This window comes from Sapajus apella, unplaced genomic scaffold (assembly GCF_009761245.1).
Source record: "Sapajus apella isolate SASKATOON/1434 unplaced genomic scaffold, GSC_monkey_1.0 scaffold8, whole genome shotgun sequence".
Classification (NCBI taxonomy): domain Eukaryota; kingdom Metazoa; phylum Chordata; class Mammalia; order Primates; family Cebidae; genus Sapajus; species Sapajus apella.
In genome coordinates, this window is record NW_022436948.1 from 2,730,118 (window position 1) to 2,749,361 (window position 19,244).

The 19,244-nt window shown below is 55.6% G+C and overlaps 1 protein-coding gene across 1 annotated transcript; it reads left to right on the forward strand.

The window, feature by feature from the left end:
- The first annotated feature begins 8,765 nt into the window (after positions 1-8,765).
- On the forward strand, positions 8,766-12,921 carry CSTB (cystatin B). Its single transcript, XM_032276748.1, has 3 exons — positions 8,766-8,920; positions 12,113-12,214; positions 12,541-12,921. The coding sequence occupies exons 1-3, from the start codon at positions 8,855-8,857 to the stop codon at positions 12,667-12,669; spliced, it is 297 nt and encodes a 98-aa protein (XP_032132639.1). The 5' UTR covers positions 8,766-8,854; the 3' UTR covers positions 12,670-12,921.
- The last annotated feature ends 6,323 nt before the right edge of the window (positions 12,922-19,244 follow it).

Genomic DNA, 19,244 nt, shown 5'->3' on the forward strand with positions numbered 1-19,244 from the left:
TCCCGGGTCCAACTGTCTCCTGCTTGGCCTCCCACGTAGCTGCAACTACAGGTGCCCGCCACCATGCCCGGCTAATTTTTGTATTTTTAGTAGATACGGGGTTTCAACACGTTGCCCGGGTAGTCTCAAACTCCTGACCTCAAGTGATCTGCCCACCCCCCGCTGGGCCTCCCACACTGCTGGTATTACAGGCGTGAGCCACCTGGACTGGCCACAGTGTAACCCATTTCTTTTATTGAGAGGGAGTCTTGCTCTGTCACCAGGCTGGAGTGCAGTGGCACGATATCGGCTCACTGCAACCTCTGCTTCTCAGGTTCAAGCAATTTCCCTGCCCCAGCCTCCCAAGTAGCCGGGACTACAGGTGCGTGTTACCACACTCAGCTAATTTTAGTAGAGATGGGATTTCACCATGTTGGCCAGGATGGTCTCAATCTCCTGACCTTGTGATCCGTCCGTCTTGGCCTCCTAAAGTACTGGGATTACAGCTGTGAGCCACCGCGCCCGTCCAGTGTAACCCATTTCTGACTGAAAGTCGTACTATGGCTCAACCTTAAGAAAACTAAGTTTAAACTTCTTTTTCACTGTAATTTCTCTTTTTTTCCCCCAGGGTATGGGTGGAGACAACAAAATATGACCTGGTTTTTAATGAATATTAAAGACCATAATTTCAAATTTTTAAGTGGCCCACTGCCTGCTTATATCCCGGTCCTGCTGGCAGCTGACTAGATGGTGCCCACCCAGATTAAGAGCGGGTCTGCTTTCCCAGTCCACTGACTCAAATGTTCATCTCCCTTGGCAGCACCCTCGCAGACACACCCAGGGTCAATACATTACATCCTTCAACCCAATCAAGTTGACACTCAGTATCAACCATCACAGATGGGTCTCATTACTTTGCCCAGTCTGGTCTTGAACTCCTGAGTTCAAGCAATCCTCCCTCCTTGGCCCCCACAAAGTCCTGGGATTACAGACATGAGCCACCGTGCCTGGCCACCACTATTCATTTTGCTGATTGGTGGTATGCTCTCGATAACCACCAGACAAGGGCTTAGCCACAGCCTTATCTTCTGTGGGTCAAACATTGCATAAACATGTCGTCAGAGGCATTGGAAGCAGAGCGACCCCATCTTGAATAGGAGCTGGGTATAATGAGGCTGAGACCTACTGGGCTGCCTTCCCAGATGGTTAAGGCATTCTGTGTCACAGGATGAGATAGAAGGTCAGTACAAAATACAGGCCATAAAGACCTTGCTGATAAAACAGGTTGCAGTAAAGAAGCCAGCCCAAGCCCACCAAAAGCAAGATGGCCACGAGCGTGACCTCAGGTCATCCTCACTGCTGCTCTCCCACCAGCACCATGACAGGTTACAAATGCCATGGCAATGGCAGGAAGTTACCCTATATGGTTACCCTATGTGGTGGGTATTGATGCCTGTCAATCAATACCCACCCCCTATTTAGCATATCATCAAGAAATAACCATAAAAATAGGCACCCAGCAGCCCTCAGGGCTGCTCTGTCTATGCAGTAGCCATTCTCTGATTCCTTCACTGTCTTCGTAAACTTGCTTTCACTTTACTCTGTGGACTTGCCCTGAATTATTTCTTGCGCGAGACCCAAGAACCCTCTCTTGGGGTCTGGATGGGGACCCCTTTCCTGGGACAATGTCAGGCAGGGCCATGCTCTGAGAAGCTTATCCAGTTTCTGGTCTGGTCCTGCTTAGTCATCCTACAGCGGGACTTAGTCACACACGGAATTAGCACCACAGCCCCATGACCTAGCCCAGAGCGCACGGCGCACCTGCCGCTGAGGAGCTGTCCGGCCCGAGCCTGCGCAGGGCGAGAGTTTGATGAGACACCTGCCACCATCCTGTGTTTGTGTGTTTTGAACGCTGCTACAGACCTGAGTTCCGAGCACTTTTCCTTGTATTGGGTCCAAGAGGCAAGTGCCCCGTGGGCCTCCCTCCGCTGGCTCACTGGGTGTTTCCTTCATTTTCTTTCTCTTCTCCCCATACTTGCAGTAGGGGCTCCTCAACAGCAAAAGTGGATGTGTGAAAGTGATGCATAAGGCCCACAGCCAGATGTGAGGGTGAACGGTTCACGCCCGGTCTCAGGCCTGTCTCCTAGGAAGCCACTGGCTTTTGTGATATCCTCAAATAGAAATATGGAGAGTACTGGAATTCACGTTGCCAAGGTGTGACCTCAGTAGAAATTTGCAGGGCTCTGGATCTACCCATAGGTTTTGGAAGAAGGCAGGGCTAGCAGTGGTTAAGAAAGACAGCTGCAGCACAAGCTCAGCAAACAGGAAGGACCTGAGGCCCGCTGGGACATCCTGCAGCAGAGGGATTTTGACCTCCTAGCCCAGCAAGTCAGCAGCGTTGGCACCAGCCAGTGCTCCCTGGCAGCGCCGCCTGCAGGTTCATCAACAGGGTGCCAGGATGGGGCCCAGGGGCGCTCCCACAGCACCTGGAGCCCACAGCCCCCATCACCTACTGCATGGGCTGAGACCCTCTGATGTCTAGAATTTCATTAGCAACAAATCCTCATGATGCAACTTTTGCATGATGGAAGCACAAGCAACTGACTGGAACCAGGAACAGGTGTGTGAGTCACTATGCTAATACTCAGTATGAGTATTATCAGGAAGCTCAGAAGCCCCAGGGAGCCTGGATCAGCATGTGGAGGAAGACGCACACAGAAGAAAACTCCCTCAATCAGACAGACTTCGGTTCTGCTGACCCTGGCAAAACCCGATTTCAAAAGTGAGATTCTGAAATAGTTTGAGTTTCAAACTTTGATCCTTCTGAATACAGATTTCAAACGTAAGTGATGTTCAAAGTCTCCGAGGTGGCCCTAACTCCTGTCAGTCCTTCCTTCCTTTCTTCCTTGTGGAAGGGAGAAGCTGAGGCAGAACTGATGTGGAGACTGTGCCTGGGCTGAGGTTGAGGACGGCAGGACGCAATTCCGCATGGCCTTGGGAGTGCTGTTTTCACCTTTGTCACACGGGCTTTTTTTGTTTTCATTTTAGAGACCGAGTTTCACTCGTTGCCCAGGCTGGAGTGCAATAGTGCAATCTTTGCTCACTGCAACCTCCACCTCCCAGGTTCAAGCAATTCTCTTGCTTCAGCCTCCCTAGTAGCTGGGACTACAGGCACCCGACACCACGCTTGGCTAATTTTTTTTTGTACTTTTAGTAGAGACAAGGGTTCCATCATGTTGGCCATGCTGGTCTCCAACTCCTGACCTCAAGTGATTTACCCACCTTGGCCTCCCAAAGTGCTGGGATTAAAGGCGTGAACCACCGTGCAGCCTATTTTTTTGTATTTTTAGTAGAAACAGACTATGTAGTGTAGCAGGAGTGGCTGTGGGAAATGGATCTCTTGGACACCGAATACAGGAGGAAGGAGTTTATTCGGCCGGGAACGAGGTGGCATAGTTGCCTAACAGCCAAGCTCCCCTAACAAAGGAAGGTTCTGTCTTTATACAGGCTTATACTTCAGATGCTACACGTGGCAGAATCTTAGGTTTATAGCTTAACATATGAAAAGGGCTCCAATTCACAGTCTTAGGAATGAAAAGGGGAAGTTTACAGTCTAAGGGATTTCATATGAAAAGGGTTTCAGTTTACAGTCTCAGGAATTACATATGAAAAGGGCTTTGGTTTACAGTTTTAGGAATGAAAAGGTGAAGTTTACAGTCTTAGGAATGAAAAGGGGAAGTTGATCTGAGATGCCTGGGTCTCCCTCTTCAGTAGAAGCTGGCCATATTGGCCAGACTGGTCTCGATCTCCTGGCTTCCAGTGATCCACCCACCTAGGTCTACCAAAGTGCTGGGATTACAGGAGTGAGCCACTGCACCCGGCCAACAAGCAGGTGTTTAAAGGCAAAAGGGGGACAAGGAGCAGGCTGATACAAAGCTGCCTCTTGGGAAGTCTCCTTGGTTTACAGAAATAATATTGATTAGTGATTGGCTATACATTGTATGGATTATGGTGTCTGCGTTAGGTTCACTTAAAGCTACTTGTGGTGAGAGGAGGCAGTCTCCAGAGATGGTGGGCAGCTCCAGAAGAAACAGCATGTGATTGCTGCCTCATTCTCATTCCTCTCTGCGCCCAATAACTTCAAAGGGTGCACTTTCCTCAGATAAGAACTATTCATAATTGTTTTCTTTCTCATTCTCTATGTGGGGAGGCAAGGTATTTGGTCTTTTCCCCTTGCCTTCAGTAAAATGAAAAACTCTGGCAGCAGAGAATGGGAGGAGCCGGGCGTGGTGGCTCACGCCTGTAATCCTGGTGCTTTGAGAGCCAGGCTTGGTGGCTCACGCCTGTAATCCTGGCGCTTTGAGAGCCGGGCGTGGTGGCTCATGCCTGTAATCCTGGTGCTTTGAGAGCCGGGCGTGGTGGCTCACGCCTGTAATCCTGGCACTTTGAGAGCCATGGGCGTGGTGGCTCACGCTTGTAATCCTGGTGCTCTGGGAGGCCGAGGTGGAACCGCCCGACAGGTTCTTCCTGCTCGCTGCACAAAGACCACGGCTTTGCAGTAAAGAATGTTAAGCGATGTGAGGCCAGCCAGGCCACAGGGAGATGGAGTTATTACTCAAATCAATCTTACTGAAGTCCTGTGGCTTAGAGTTTTCAAAGGCAGCTTGGAGGAAGGGGATGGGTGGTGAGTCAATGGAGTCCTGTTGCTGACTGGGTGGATCGGGATGAAATCGTGGGAAGCTGTCCTCCTGCACTGAGCTGCTTCTGGCTGGGGCCACAGACACTGTGGTCAGTGGGTCCAGGTAGAGCCATGGGTGTCAGACATGCTGAAAACCTGCACAGCTATCTCAAAAGGCCAGTCTACCGTAGCGACGTTATCTGCAGGACTAACCGGGGAGGTTGCCGTCTTGTGACCTCTAGAACAAGGGCTGGGAATTGTTCGTCTACACCTTGGCCGAATTCAGGCTCCTCGCCTTCTCTTAGCCTAGTCTCTCATGAGCTTTGCAAAGGTGGCTGAATTTTAGGGAAGGGTCAGTATCCTCTAAACTGTCAACTAAATGTCTCCCAAAGTGAGCTCAGCCCAAGCACAGGAATACTCAAGGCAGCCTAAAGGCTAAAGGCCGCAGCAGGGGTGGCCACATCAGCTCTCTCCACTGCCACCATCTTCTCACTGACACAATTTTTGCAAAGGTGGTTTCAGAGGCAGGAGGATTGCTTGGGTCTAGGAGTTTAAGGTTAGCCTGGGCAACGTAGTGAGACCACCATCTCCACAAAAAATTTAAAAATTAGCCAGGCATGGTGGTGCACACCTGCAGCCCCAGCTACTGAAGAGGCTGAGGTGGGAAGATGGCTTGAACCTGGGAGGTCCAGGCCACAGTGAGCTGTGGTCATGCCACTGAACTCCAGCGTGGGCAACAGAGTCAGACCCTGTCTCAAACAAACAAACAAACAAACAAAAACAATTCCAGGGCTTTTGATTGAAAAAGTCATACAAATTATAGGTTGACTTTTGTTCATTTGTATAGTAATATAACAGCACTGACGTTTTGCCCTGGAGCTCAGATACTGTCCCATGCTATTTGTACTTATGAATTCACTTAGTCCTTTAAAAAACAAATTGAGGTTGGTTATTAGCATGATCCCCACAGAGAGGCACAGAGGGCTTCAGCCATTAGTCTTTCACCACACAGCAGGGGAAAGGAGGCTGGGTCCACACTCAGGCAGCTGCACTCCAGCACCTGCCCTCCAAGATGCTTTGAAACATCTACCCGCACGGGACCTGCGGCACTAAGGCAGCTTTGACATCGTGAGACAATGAACACAAACAGAAAACGGCCAGACCGAACATGAGAGGGAGCTCTGAACCTCAGCAACTGCCCAGAGGCCAGACCACGAGCTGCAGCTAGCCAGAAGCTTTCCTCACCGGTTCAGGACAGAAATAGAGTCACAGCCGAGCTTCATCAGAAACAGAGTCATAGGCTGGATGCGGGGGCTCACGCCTGTAATCCCAGCACTTTGGGAGGCCGAGGTGGGTGGATCACCAGAGGTCAGGAGTTTAAGACCAGCCTGGCCAACATGGTGAAATCCCATCTCTGTACAAAAGTTAGCCAGGCATGGTGTCACACACCTGTAATCCCAGCTACTCGGGCGGCTGAGGCAGGAGAATTGCTTGAACCCAGGAGGTGGAGGTTGCAGTGAGCCGAGATTGTGCCATTGCACTCCAGCCTGGGCAACAAGAGTGAAACTCTGTCTCAGAGGAAAAAAAAAAAAACCTGCTGTGACAAAGGTCAAAAGCGGCACTCCCAAGAGTCACGTCGCGCTCGTGACCATCTGCACCCCCACTGTTCCTACAAATGGAATCTCTGACTTAAGAATCATGAGGCTTTTCTTTAAGAATTCCTTAGGGTGTTTCAGATCCTTGATTCCGGGCCAAGACCCCACAGAGGAGGTGAACCAGCATAACAGCGCTCCTTCCACCCCATCATGACCTCGCCCTGCACTGCTCCACCCGTCAATGGCCGCTGCCCTCAGCCTGCTGCAAACCCCTGAAGTCCCCAGCCTCAAACTCCTCCGGGAGGCGGGTTTGAGGTCTCCTCCCATCTCCTGGTTGAACAGCCTTGCAGTTCAAACTCTCTGCTGCAATCCCGGGGGGCAGGGTCGTGATTGCCTAGGAAACCATCATGGTCACAATCCTGGTGAGCCCCTCTTCTGGTTCCCCAGGCCACAGCCTCCCTCAGGTGCACCTGAGCCTCCCCTTCCATTCTAGGCTTTTCCCTGCCCCTGCCCCGCCTGCTGCGGAATCTCTGCCAACACGAGAGAGGTTGGTGACTCCCTTTACAGCAAGCTCTGAATAAATGGCCTTTTGTTCTCTTTCCACAGTGTCAGACTCCCATCTGTAAAATGCAGGCACCTGGGACCCAGCTCCAGCAGGGAGAGCGAGGCTCTGACTCCAGAAGGCACCTCAGGACCCACGGCCTCAAGGCCGACGCCTCCCAGCACACCAGCCCCACAGAGCTGCAGGCCTGCACAGGCAGCCAACATCCCTTTCTCTTCTTTCCCATTTCCTTCTCCGACACTTTGTTTTCCTCATAGAAGTTTTCCATTTTTGTGGAGGCAAATCTGCCTTCATTCATTCAACAATGATGGGAGTCTCTGTTCTGATCCCCAGGCTTCAACCACACCTGACTGCCCACCCCTTTGGGCCCTTCCCTGAAGTGACAGACCAGGCTGTGCCCTGGCATGTAAGGGAAACTCCCCACAACCCATTCATGGGCCGCTCCTGTTGGGGCCTTGTGTCCAGGAGGGTCCATCTAATCGACATCCGAAACCAAAGGGCCTGTGTGGTGGCTCAAGCCTGTCATCCCAGCACTTTGGGAGGCTGAAGCAGGCAGAGTGCTCAAGAGTTCCAGACCAGCCTGGGCAACATGGTGAAACTCTCTCTTACATATACGGGTGTGGTGGGGTGAGCCTGTGGTCCCAGCTTCTATAGCAACAGAGGTGGGAAGATAGCCTGAGCCCACAAGGTCCAGACTGCAGTGAGTTGTGATCAGGCCACTGCACTCCAGCCTGGGCAATAGAGCAAGACGCTGTCAAAAAAAAAAAAAAAAAGAAAAAAGGAGGAGGAGGAGGAAGAAGAAAAGAAAGAAAGGAAGGAGGGAAGGAAGGAAAGAAAGAAAGAAAATAAAAAGAAAAAAAAGAGACCAGGAGCGGCAGCTAACGCCTGTAATCCCAGCACTTTGGGAGGCTGAGGCAGGCGGATCCTGAGGCCAGGAGTTCGAGACCAGCCTGGCCAATATGGTGAACCCCTATCTCTACCAAAAATACAAAAATTAGCCAGGTGGCTGGGTGTGGCATGAGCCAGTAATCCCAGCACTTTGGGAGGCCGAGGGTTCCTGTCATAATTTGTAGACAAGGAGGGTGGAGACCAGAAATTGACTGAGCTCAGGAGTTCGAGACCAGCCTGAGTAACACGGTGAAACCCCGTCTCTACTAAAATACAAAAAATTAGCCGGGCATAGCGGCGGGCGCCTGTAATCCCAGCTACTAAGGAGGCTGAGGCAGGAAAACTGCTTGAACCCCAGAGGCAGAGGTTGCAGTAAGCCGATATCGTGCCATTGCACTCCAGCCTGGACGACTGAGCGAGACTCAAGAATAAAAAAAATAAAAATAAATAAACAAAAAAGAAAGAGAAATCCTAAAGCCCCAATCGCACCAGCGCGCCCTGCCTTCTTCTCATCCCTCTGCTCTACGCCCTGTCCCCACCCAGCCTGAGGCGCGTGGGCGCCATCTCCCCACCCCGGGCCCCTCTGTCCATCCCCTTCAGCGTTCCGTGCCCCGGGTCACGAGCAGTGATGTCCACTGTAGCCCGCACACCTGCCCCCGCGGGGCCGGGACCCCTGACCCTGCAGAAAGGCGCCCACCCCACCCGCGCCCTCCCCTGGGCGCGGCCCGGACCCGCCACCCTGCAAGATTGCGCCCACTTCGCGGCCCCTCCCCTGTCGCCCCACCCCGCACGCCCAGCCCGCCGGCGACACGCGGCCGCGCCCCCGCCCCGGCCCTCGTGACTCGCGCCAGGGAAGACGGCACCAACCCGGGGAGGGGGGAAGCTCCCTCCTGACACCGGCCCTGGGCGCGGAGACGGAGCCCGCGGCGGGGGCTGGCCAGGCTCCCCGCTCCGCACCCTGCCCTGCGCCCTGCCCCGCGCGCCCCGTCCTGCGGGGCCACCGCGACCCCGCCGGGGACTCCCAAGCCAAGCCGCCCCTCCCCGCGCCTTGGTTCCGCCCGCGCGTCACGTGGCCGCCGCGTCTATTTGGGCAGAGGAGCCGCTGCGTCCCCTCGCCCAGTCCGCTCGCCGAGCCCCTCCGTCCCCGCCACGATGATGTGCGGGGCGCCCTCCGCCGCGCAGCCGGCCACCGCCGAGACCCAGAACATCGCCGACCAGGTGGGCGGGCCGCGGGGACGCGCCGTTGGGGGTCCCGCCTTCGCCTCGGGGCGCGGCTGCTGGACTGGGGAAGCCGCTTGGGCCCCGCTACGACCCCGGGCGGTGCTGAGGCCTGTGTTTTTTGTTTTTGAGATGGAGTCTGTCACCCAGGCTGGAGTGCAGGGGTGCGATCTCCGCTCACTGCCACCTCCGCTTCCCAGGTTCAAGCGATTCTCCTGCCTCAGCCTCCCGAGTAGCTGGGATGACAGGTGCCCGCTCACACGCTGACTAGTTTTTGGTGTTTTTAGTAGTGACAGGGTTTCACCATGTTGCCGGGCTGGTCTTGAACCCCTGGGCTGAAGCGACCTCCTGCCCCGCCCTTCCACAGTGCTGGGATTTTTGCAGGCGTGCGCCACCGCCCAGCCTTCCTTCTCCTTTAACTTTCCTCCCTGCTGCTGCATCCAGATGCGGTCAGGCCACAGTGTCACCACTCAGGGGGTTTTGACCATCTGACTGCGGGAAGGGGGGGCATGAGTCAGTCCCATGACACGTTTGGAAATGAGGCAAAGTCTGGCCCCTGCCTGCCCAGACTGCTTGTGGGAGCTGTGCCTGGAAACGTGGTTCCTCTTCCCCACAGCTCCTCATAGAAGCCTTGCTCTTCCTTACCTGTTTTCCGGCTTTTCAGGCCTGAGAAATCCCTCATTGTCACCCACTCTGAGCTTGGAATGAGTTCTTGTGGCAGCCAGGAGAGAAGAGTCCCAATCTCAAAAGTGACCGGAGTAGGCACAGCCATTGCTACTGGGAGGGACGTTAGGACGGGCACGTGAACCAGGCCAGCCCCCTCCCGGGTGGCCTCTGAAGAAGGCCTGGGAGGGGAGGGCAGGGTGCTCTGGCCTCCCCTAGTTGGGTCCTGTCTTACTGACTCCTATGGGAGTGTGCTGGGCCGAGGGTTCCTGTCATACTTTGTAGACAAGGAGGGTGGAGACCAGAGGCTGACCCAGCCCAAAGGCCAGCAGAGTCCTTCATTCTGTGCCACTGCGTGGGGGACCCTCCCCCAGAGCCGTCCCCATGCCTTCATTGTGACCCCGGAGGACTGGTCACCTGTGGCTTCCTAACTGATCCTGCCCTTCTGGGGCTCCCCTGGTGAGAGGCCAGCTGATGCTGCTCCCTGTCAGCGGCGTCAGTGCCTGTGCTGAGCAGGTAGCCTGGCCTGGAACCAACACCTCTGCCTGGCACGGCCGCCTCTCCTGGGGCTTCCCCACTGTGCCTTGCAGACTTTCCTACCCAGCAAAGAGAGAGGCGCATCCTCATCCTCCCACACCCTGGGTGGGTCTGTAGGCAAGACCCAACCTGGTCCCGCTGGTGTCTGGGGGTGAGGGCCGCCGCACTGGTGCGTCCCCGCAGGCCCTCTGTACCTTGCTGGGAGGGGGCACACAGGTTGGTTCCAGACACAGGTAGCCACTGTGCCCATGCAGCGAGAAGCATGGCAGCCTTGGGCAGAGAACGGAGGGCAGGAGGGTACTTCTCACCCACCACCCCAGAGAACAGGGGCTCAGGAGGGCACCTTTCCCTCCCTACCTCCCCAGAGAACAGGGGCGCAGGAGGGCACCCCCTCCTCCATCTACCCAGAGAACAGGAGTGGAAGGGCAGCTTCCCCTCTGCACCTCCCAGCCCTTCCTGCCCGGGCCCCAGGCCGTGCCCTTCAGCCTGTCCCAGCAAGGGCCCTCCCTGGTGCTGGGAGGTGGCGGTACCTTGGGCCCAGTTGTCCTGGTGGCTCCACCAACCGTAATGTTGGGCCACCCCCTTTCTTTCCCAACTGGCACGCTTGCCGCTTTGTTTTGTTTTTTTCAAACTAAGCCCCGAATTCTCTGGGCCAGCTCCGTCACTCTGGGATGCTCCTAGGCCTTCCCATTAACCTAGGCAACAGCACGTGGTTTTCTTTTTTCTTTTTTTTTTTTTTTTTTTTTTTGAGACAGGGCCCCACCCTATCCCCCAGGCTGGGGTGCAGTGGTGCGATCATCGCTTGTGGTCATCTCGGACTCCGGGGTCCCAGCGATCCACCTCAGCCTCTTTAGTAGCTAGGATCACAGAAGCATGCTGCCTCGTCGGGCTGACTTTATTTTTAGAGATGGAGTCTCCAACTCCAGGGCTCCAGCAATCCTCTTGCTTTGGCCTTACTCTGTCTCCCAGGCTGGAGTGCAGTGGCACAATCTCGGCTTACTACAACCTCGGCCTCCCAGGTTCAAGCAATTCTCCTGCATCAACCTCCCGAGTAGCTAGGATTACAGGCACAAGCCAGCACACCCAGCTAATTTTTGTATTTTTAGTAGAGGTTTCATCATATTGGCCAGGGTGGTCTTGAACTCCTGACCTCAAGTGATGCATGTGTCTCAGACTCCCAAAGTGGTGGGATTACAGATGTGAGCCACCATGCCTGGCCTTTTTTTTTTTTTTGAGACAGAGTCTCACTCTTATCACCCAGGCTGGGGTGCAGTGACATGATCTCGGCTCACTGCAACCTCTGCCTCCTGGTTCAAGTGATCCTCCTGCCTCAGCCTCCCAAGTAGCTGGGACTACAGGCACCCGCCACCACACCCAGCTAATTTTCGTATATTTAGTAGAGATGGGGTTTCACCATGTTGACCAGGCTGGTCTCGAACTCCTGACTTCAAGTGACCCACCCCTCTCAGCTTCCCAAAGTGTTGGGATTATAGGCGTGAGCCACCATGCCTAGCCGATTTAATTTTTTTTAAGGAGTTTTGCTCTTGTTGCTCAGGGTAGAGTGCAGTGGCGCGATCTCAGCTCACTACAGCCTCTGCCTCCTGGGTTCAACTGATTCTCCTGCCTCAGCCCCCTGAGTAGCTGGGATTACAGGCGCCCGCCAGCACACCCAGCCAATTTTTGTATTTTTAGTAGAGACGGAGTTTTGCCATGTTGGCCAGGCTGGTCTCGAACTCGTGACCTCAAGTGATCTGCCTGCCTCAGCCTCCCAAAGTGCTGGGATTACGGCCTTGAGCCACCACACCTGGCCAGAACTGTTTTTTTCTACTTTATTCTTAGGCTGACAGTTTATCCCCTCAGTTGTAAGACAATCGTGTGGAGAGCCAGTATCAGCATCCCGTGTGTGCATGTGTGTGCGTGTGTGTGCACATACGTGTGCAGGACGGAATCCAAGAAGCCCTGAGTCATCCCCCTCCTGTGCCCTCTGCCTAGGTGAGGTCCCAGCTTGAAGAAAAAGCAAACAAGAAGTTCCCCGTGTTTAAGGCTGTGTCCTTCAGGAGCCAGGTGGTTGCGGGGACGAACTACTTCATCAAGGTAGAGTGTGGGCCTGGGCGGACCTGCCCCGAACAGGTGCTGCCGGGAGCTGCCTGTGCAGGCCCGGGCTGTGTGGCCTCGGGTGCTGGGGTGCCCTGTGGGTGCCCTGTAAGATAAGCACCCTACTGTGTGTGTCTGTCAGCCTTTCAGGAGAAGGGCTAGGGCTTTTGGGGAGCTAAGAACCCTAAGGGAACACACGTGGGGTGCGAGGCGTACACCACACTTGCAGGAGAAGAGGGGATTGTCTTCAGCTGGCTGCTCATGACCTGGGGGTACAGCAGGGCACTCGGGATCAGAGGCTGCGCTCACTCCACTGTCTTCCCCAGGTGCATGTCGGTGACGAGGAATTTGTCCACTTGCGAGTATTCCAGAGTCTCCCTCACGAAAACAAGCCCTTGACCTTGTCTAACTACCAGACCAACAAAGCCAAGCATGATGAGCTGTCCTATTTCTGACCCTGACATTGGACAGGGTCCTTCCGCCCGAAGGCTGGTAATTAAATTACTCTGCGTCGACCGGAGCGTGCGCTTTGGATCATAAAATGGGCATCTCCCGGCTGCGCCCCACGGGTGGAAGGGGCCAGACGCAGCAGCTGCTCTTGCATTTCGCTTCCTAAATTTCATTGTGTTGATTTTTTTCCCCCTTCCAATCAGGGATCTTAATTACATTCAAAATATTTTCAAAAAATATATATTTTAAAAATCCTTGCAGACCGCCTCCTTTGTTTTGGAATGTTTTCTTCGTCTGAACCACCCTGGGCAGGTCCTTCTCGGGGCGTGGAGGCTGCAGAGACTGCCCGGCTCACACAGCAAGTGGTGTGGGCTCAGGAGGGACACCGCCCCCGCTGGCTGTGCGCCTAACCACCACAATTTGCATGTTGTTGCTCTGAGTGTATCCTGGCCCCAAGCCTCAGTTTCTCCCATAAATCAAGTAGTGTGAGTAAGTCCAATTCCGGAGCATAACTGGCTTCAGATCTCATACACTCACACCCTTCATGCTCCGGTACAGAGGCGGCAGCACAGCCTGCTGCACGTGCAGAATAGCCCGTGGCCTCACTGAACGCCGTGCGGCGCGGGAGGCTTCGGCTTTCCCGTGGAGCCGTCTGTCCTGAGCTCCCTGTTGGTAATGTGGGGCCTATCCTGAACGAGAACACAGCTCCACACACTGGACACCAGACGCTCCTCAGGTTGCCCTCGTGAACGCCGCCTCTTTCCACTGGGACCCCAGCCGGTGTAGACGCGCTGAGCAGATGCTAGGCAAGGAACCGGCCCATGCTGAGAGCCCACACCCTCGCTCTGAAGCTCCCGAGGCAGGCACGGTCCCCAGGCTAAGCAGGCAGCTGTGGGTCCCCAACCTGTGGTCACCCACTCTTGAGTGACACTGTCACCTTGGTCGGGTGTCCCACCCTCCACCCAGAATTCTCAGTGAGTGTCACTTTTCCCAAAGCTGGCAGGTTTTTCGTTTTTGTTTGGTTTTTTTGAGATGGAGTTTCACTCGTCACCGGCCTGGAGTGCAGTGGCGCCATCTTGGCTCACTGCAGCCTCCGCCTCCTGGGTTCAAGCGATTCTCCTGCCTCAGCCTACCAAGTAGCTGGGATTACAGGTACCTGCCACCATGCCTGGCTAATTTTTGTATTTTTAATAGAGACGGGGTTTCACCATGTTGACCAGGCTGGTCTCAAACTCCAGACCTTAGGTGATCCGCCTGCCTCGGCCTCTCAAAGTGCTGGGATTACAGGTGTGAGCCACCGCTCCAGGTCTGGTTTTGTTTTTTTGACACAGGGTCTCTCTCTATTGCCCAGGCTGGGGTGCCGTTGGCCATCACAGCTCACTGCAGTCTCAGCCTCCCCTTGCTCAGGTGATCCTCCTGCCTCAGCCTCCTGAGCAGCTGGACTCCAGCGGCACACAACCATGTTCTGCGAATTTCTTGTGTTTTTTGTAGCAACGGGGTTTCGTCCTGTTGCCTAGGCTGGCCATGAACTCTGAGCTCAACTGATCCACCCACCTCAACCCCGAAAAGTGGTGGGATGGGTTACAGCTGTAAGCCACTGGCGGCGCCCAGTGCCCGCAGGTTTTGCCGTCTTTATGTTCCTGATTTGACACAACAGGGCAGCCAGGCTCTGTGTTAGCTCAGGTTCTGTCTGTGCAGAGAGGGTCTGGGGGGAGCCAGGCAACGCCAGCGGTATCCTCCCCAGCCCAGAGGAGCCGGGAGACGCTGCTACAGCCTCACGCACCCTCTCACTGCTGTCAGGAAACGTGCGTTCCGAAGCAGGGCAGCTGCTGGAGATGAGATTAGATTCGCACTAAAGACAGAATAACGTAATTGGATGCAAATTGTACGGGAGAGAAAACTGTAGGCTTGAGTGATCTCATCATTCCACTCCCAGGTAGAGTATCTAGGGCGGCCTCATCGAGCGGCCTGGAAGCAGTGTTAAGTCCCCTTTTCCGTCCCACAGAAGGCCAGGTTAGGGCTCCAGATTCGGAAGCTCAGTGCTCTGCGAGCTCCCACGGCACAGCCAGCCCCGACCATCGACTGAGCTCACACTCATTCCTTTCCAGGCTGTCTCTGCCTTCCCACTCCTGCCCACATCTGAGTGTCCTTGTGCCAGGTGCCCTGCAGGTCTGCGTGCAGAGCGAGACAGGTGTGGCCCCTCTCTAAGAGACTTACAGTGTCATAGGTGGCCAGAGATGGGCCTTCCCTGCCCAGATCCTTCTGCCCACCTCCCTTAAGGGCGAGAAAAACTACACAACTGTGCACAGATGGAAAAGACATACTTCCCAGACTCCTCTGCAGCTGCACAGATGGAAAAGACACACTTCCCAGATTCCTCTGCAGCACATGTGGCCACATTAACAGCTGAACTATGGCAGGGACACTGGGATCTGGGGACAGGGAGCTCCGCCAGCAACATGCAGGGTGGAGAGAGCTACATGTCCCTGAGGAAAGCTGTGACCGCAAGGCCGACTGCGGGGGGCAGGGGCGAGCCCCTGAGGGCCGGCTGGAAGGACAAGAGCGGTCTTCGTGCTGCTCAGGAGGCTGCTGCCCAGCCTGGGAGCGTCGGGAGGGGCTGGACTCGGCCGCCGTTGGCCTGTCTCCCTTTCCCATCCTCCCCATCCTCCTCTGTGCTCGTTAAGGGTCAGAAGATCACAGGAAACAGATCCTGAGGGCTGCTGGGTCACGCCTGCCCGGCCTCGTGTGTCTAGGTCCGGCCCTGAGCCCAGGGATAAGAATCACAGCCGGAATGAACATGCAACTGCTGAATGTGGCTGGCCTCTGCACCCACACTCCAGGGGTGCAAATGTGCTTGGCAGGGTTTCTGGCACAGGCAGGGTGACCTCTTTTGGGGGTATAGGCTTTGGTCTCTGTCACACGTGTTGCTTTTGTAAAGACACCACCAGGCAGGCTTTGTGTGGGCAAGAAGGCCATTTATTTCACGCTTGGGTGCAAGTGGGCCAAGTCCGAGAAAGGATTTAGGCACAGGGGGTGGGAAAGGGGATTGGTTATATAGGTTGGGGCAAATGGTCAGCTAAGGGTGGTCATCTGTCTTGGGGAGGAGGAGGGCGTCACAGCGTGCATGACATCAAGGGTGGGGGCTGGTTATCTTAGGGAAGGGAAGGGCGTCACGGGATGGGCATGACAAGGGTAGAGATCATTTATTACAATCAGGCATGAGCATAGGGTGGGGAGTATGGGTTGCAGTCAGAGGGGAGGGTGCAGAGGTTACAGAGTTACAGGGGTGGGGGTCTTAAGAAACTCAGTGTCCGAGGGGGGAAGTTTTTGCATGGCTGAACAGGAGTAATGGATATAGGCCGCCTGATTGCTTGTGGTTGCTGCAGACTTTCTTGTTCCTGGAGACCCTCCAGAGGCGTACGTGTGGGTTACCAAGGCTAAAATGGCCAGGCCTGGACGTGGAGGCCTGACAGTCTCAGCCAGGGGGCCCCTTCCATGGCCTGACCACAGCCCTGACCAGGGTGCTGCTGAGACAGCGTTGCCCAGGAGCGGCTCGTGAAGGTCTGAGTCTGACAGCCAGTAGGGGGGAGGCGGAGGCGGAGGGAGGGGAGGGCCTGCTGAGAGGCCAACGGGCCAATGTGCTGGTGGGGCCCGTGGCAGCCAGAGACATAGGCAGACAGAGCTCAGAGAGGTGGCTGGCCTCTGGGTGGAGAGGCCACGGTCTCCATCAGAGATGAGGGTGCCGGCAGGGGAGGGAGTGCCACCTGTGCCATTTCCCTATGGAAACCGAGGCAGGGCCCAGGGCAGCATATCTGGGGGCTACAAGTAGGAGATGGGGAAGAAGCCAAACGACTTGCGACTCCCCCTCAGGGAAGGACCAGCCTCCATGTCCAGGGAGGGTGAAACTAAGGCAGGGAGGGTCACAGGGGCAGAGCGCAGGGTGGCCTCACTCAGGACACGGGGGCTCAGAGCGTGCATGGGGGCACCATCCCCTCGGCAAGGGAAAGTGAAGACGACCCTCAGAGACGACACAGGCCGACTTCGGGCGTCGCTGTGCAGCTCCCGAGAGTAACAGGGGCGTGAAGAATTAGGAGCTGTCTGGATGCATCCAACTGTGTGTGTCCGAGTGTGTGTGCGTGTCCGCATGTGTGTGCATGTCCACGTGTCCAAGTGTGTGTCTGCATGTGTGCGTGTCCGCGTGTCTGCGTGTGTCCAAGTGTGTGCGCGTCTGAGTGTGTGTGTCTGCGTCTCCACATGTGTGTGCCTGCAAGGCTCCCATGTCCACAGCACATGCAGAGAAAGCAGTGAGGAGGCTGTACACAGGACTGCTTTCTCAGGGCCAGTGGGTGTGAACTCAGGGCCACTAGCTTAGCGCATGGCTCTAGCCTTCTGCGTCATTTTCACACTGTTGAAAGAAAAATCAACCAAGGAGGAAAGATGACTTGAGTCCAGGACTCCCAGACCAGCCTGGGCAACATGGCAAGACCTCATTGCTAAAAAAAAGCTGTTTGTTTAGCCGGACGTGGTGGTGCACCTGTGGTCCTAGCTGCCCAGGAGCCAGAAGTGGGAGGACTGTACGAGCCCAATTGCTTGGGCAGAGGTTGCTGTGAGCTGAGATCTCACCACTGCACCGCACTCCACTCCAGCTGGGGCAACAGAGTGAGACCCTGTCTCAAAAAAAAGAAAGGGCCGGGCGAGGTGGCTCATGCCTGTAATCCTGGCACTTTGGGAGGCCGAGGTGGGTGGATCACCTGTGGTCAGGAGTTCAAAACCAGCCTGGCCATCATGGTGAAACCCTATCTTATTTAAAAAAAAAAAAAGAAGGAAAGATAAGCCTGTCTCGCCTCTCCTCTCCCGACTCTGGCAGGGGCACGGGCTTGCTGGGAGCTGGTGTGCATGGGGGCATGAGCAGGGCAGGGTACAGGGGCCGCGCCCACCTTGCGGAGGTAAGGGCTATTTCAGCCGGAACCTGCACCTGTGGGGACCTCCTCGCTGCAGTAACTGAGGCAGAATCCCAGCTGGGGCAAGGTGGCTGCCATCAGAGCCTCCGGAGAGTGCAGCCTACCTGACGCTGGCCAGGCCTGGCCTGTCCCCGCTAGTGTCTTGGAAAGGTCCTGCCAGGGTGGAGTACGGGTGACAGCAAACTCTCAAGGTCAGTCCATCCGGGCGAGCATGTGACAGGTATTCACCAGCGCCAAAGGGCCCAGCAGAAGGACCCTGAACCCTGGGAGTTGTCCACAACCACACCCTGCCGGTGGGGTCACCAGAGAAGCCCCCGCGAGCCTCACTGCCCATCGGGCCCCTTCTCTCCCTTCCCGGCCTCCTTCCCTCTGCTGTCCTCACCCCCACGCCACTGGAGCCCAGACCCCCTTTCCTAGGATCCTAGAATTGGACCCCTAAACCAGTGTGGCCTCGAGGACAGGTTCTGGACTCGGGGCTGGCCTTTCCACCCTATCAGGGGAAGAAGGCCCAGCCGGAGTCCTCACAGAGGCTGAGGCTTCAGGGCTGAGCAGGCTTCCTGCTGGGTACTTGGCTCAGACACTTGGAGGGGGAGGTGACCGAGTCAGGACCTGCCCCACTCCTGGACATACCGTAGCAGCTCCAGCCTGGAGGCCAACCTGTGGTATTGGCATTTGATTAGCCCCAGTTCTGGGAAGGCCTCTGAGATTTTCAGTTCGTCTGTTGTTCCTTGCGTAAGAGCAGGTACTTACCCTAAATCCTGCCCTTCAGGTAAACAGCTGGGATGTGGTCTGCTTCCATCGTTGAGCACATCCCTTCTGAACCACAGACCTCTCACCTATGGGACACAAGCCTGGGCTTGGGGGCGAGGGGTGGGCCCCAGACACAGGCATGGCTTCTGTTCCTAAGTCCCTGTTAAATGTTTCTTCCTGACAAACCGGATTGGGCAGCTTCTTTCTTCACCTCTCTGCTTCCCTGGACTTGGGACAGGCCCGCCCGCTGCAGGACACACTCCATTCCTATCACCAGACGCCGTGGGCTGAATCATGGCCCTCAAAGAGCTCCACATCCTCATCCTTGGACCGTGTGAATGTGTGACCTTACCTGGCAAAGGGGACTTGCAGGTGGAATTAAAGTAAGGATCCTGAAACCAGAGATGACCCTAAATTCTCTAGGTGGGTCCAACGTCACATGGGGTCCTTAGAAAGGCAGGAGGTCAGAGTCAGGGAGAGATGGGAAGACCTGGCACTACTGGCTGTGAAGATGGAAGGGGCCATGAGCAAAGGGATGCAGGTGCCCTCCAGACATGGAAAAAGGCAGGAAAATGATTCAGCCCCTCCAAGCCTCTGGGAGGAACCAGCTGGGCTGACCTGTTTTTAGACATCCATCCCTACAACTGTAAGAGAACAAATGTGTTGCTTTAAGTCACTCAGCTTGTAGAAATTTGTCACAGCAGCCTCAGGACACTTTCATGCCCACCAGGATTAGGCCTGTAGGCCCAGAGTAGCACAGAGCCCCCTCCACTGCAGGGGCAGGAGCGGTGCAGGGGAAGGGACGGTGCAGGGGGCAGGGGCGGGGCAGGGGCAGGGGCAGGAGCGGTGCAGGGGCAGGGGCAGGGGCA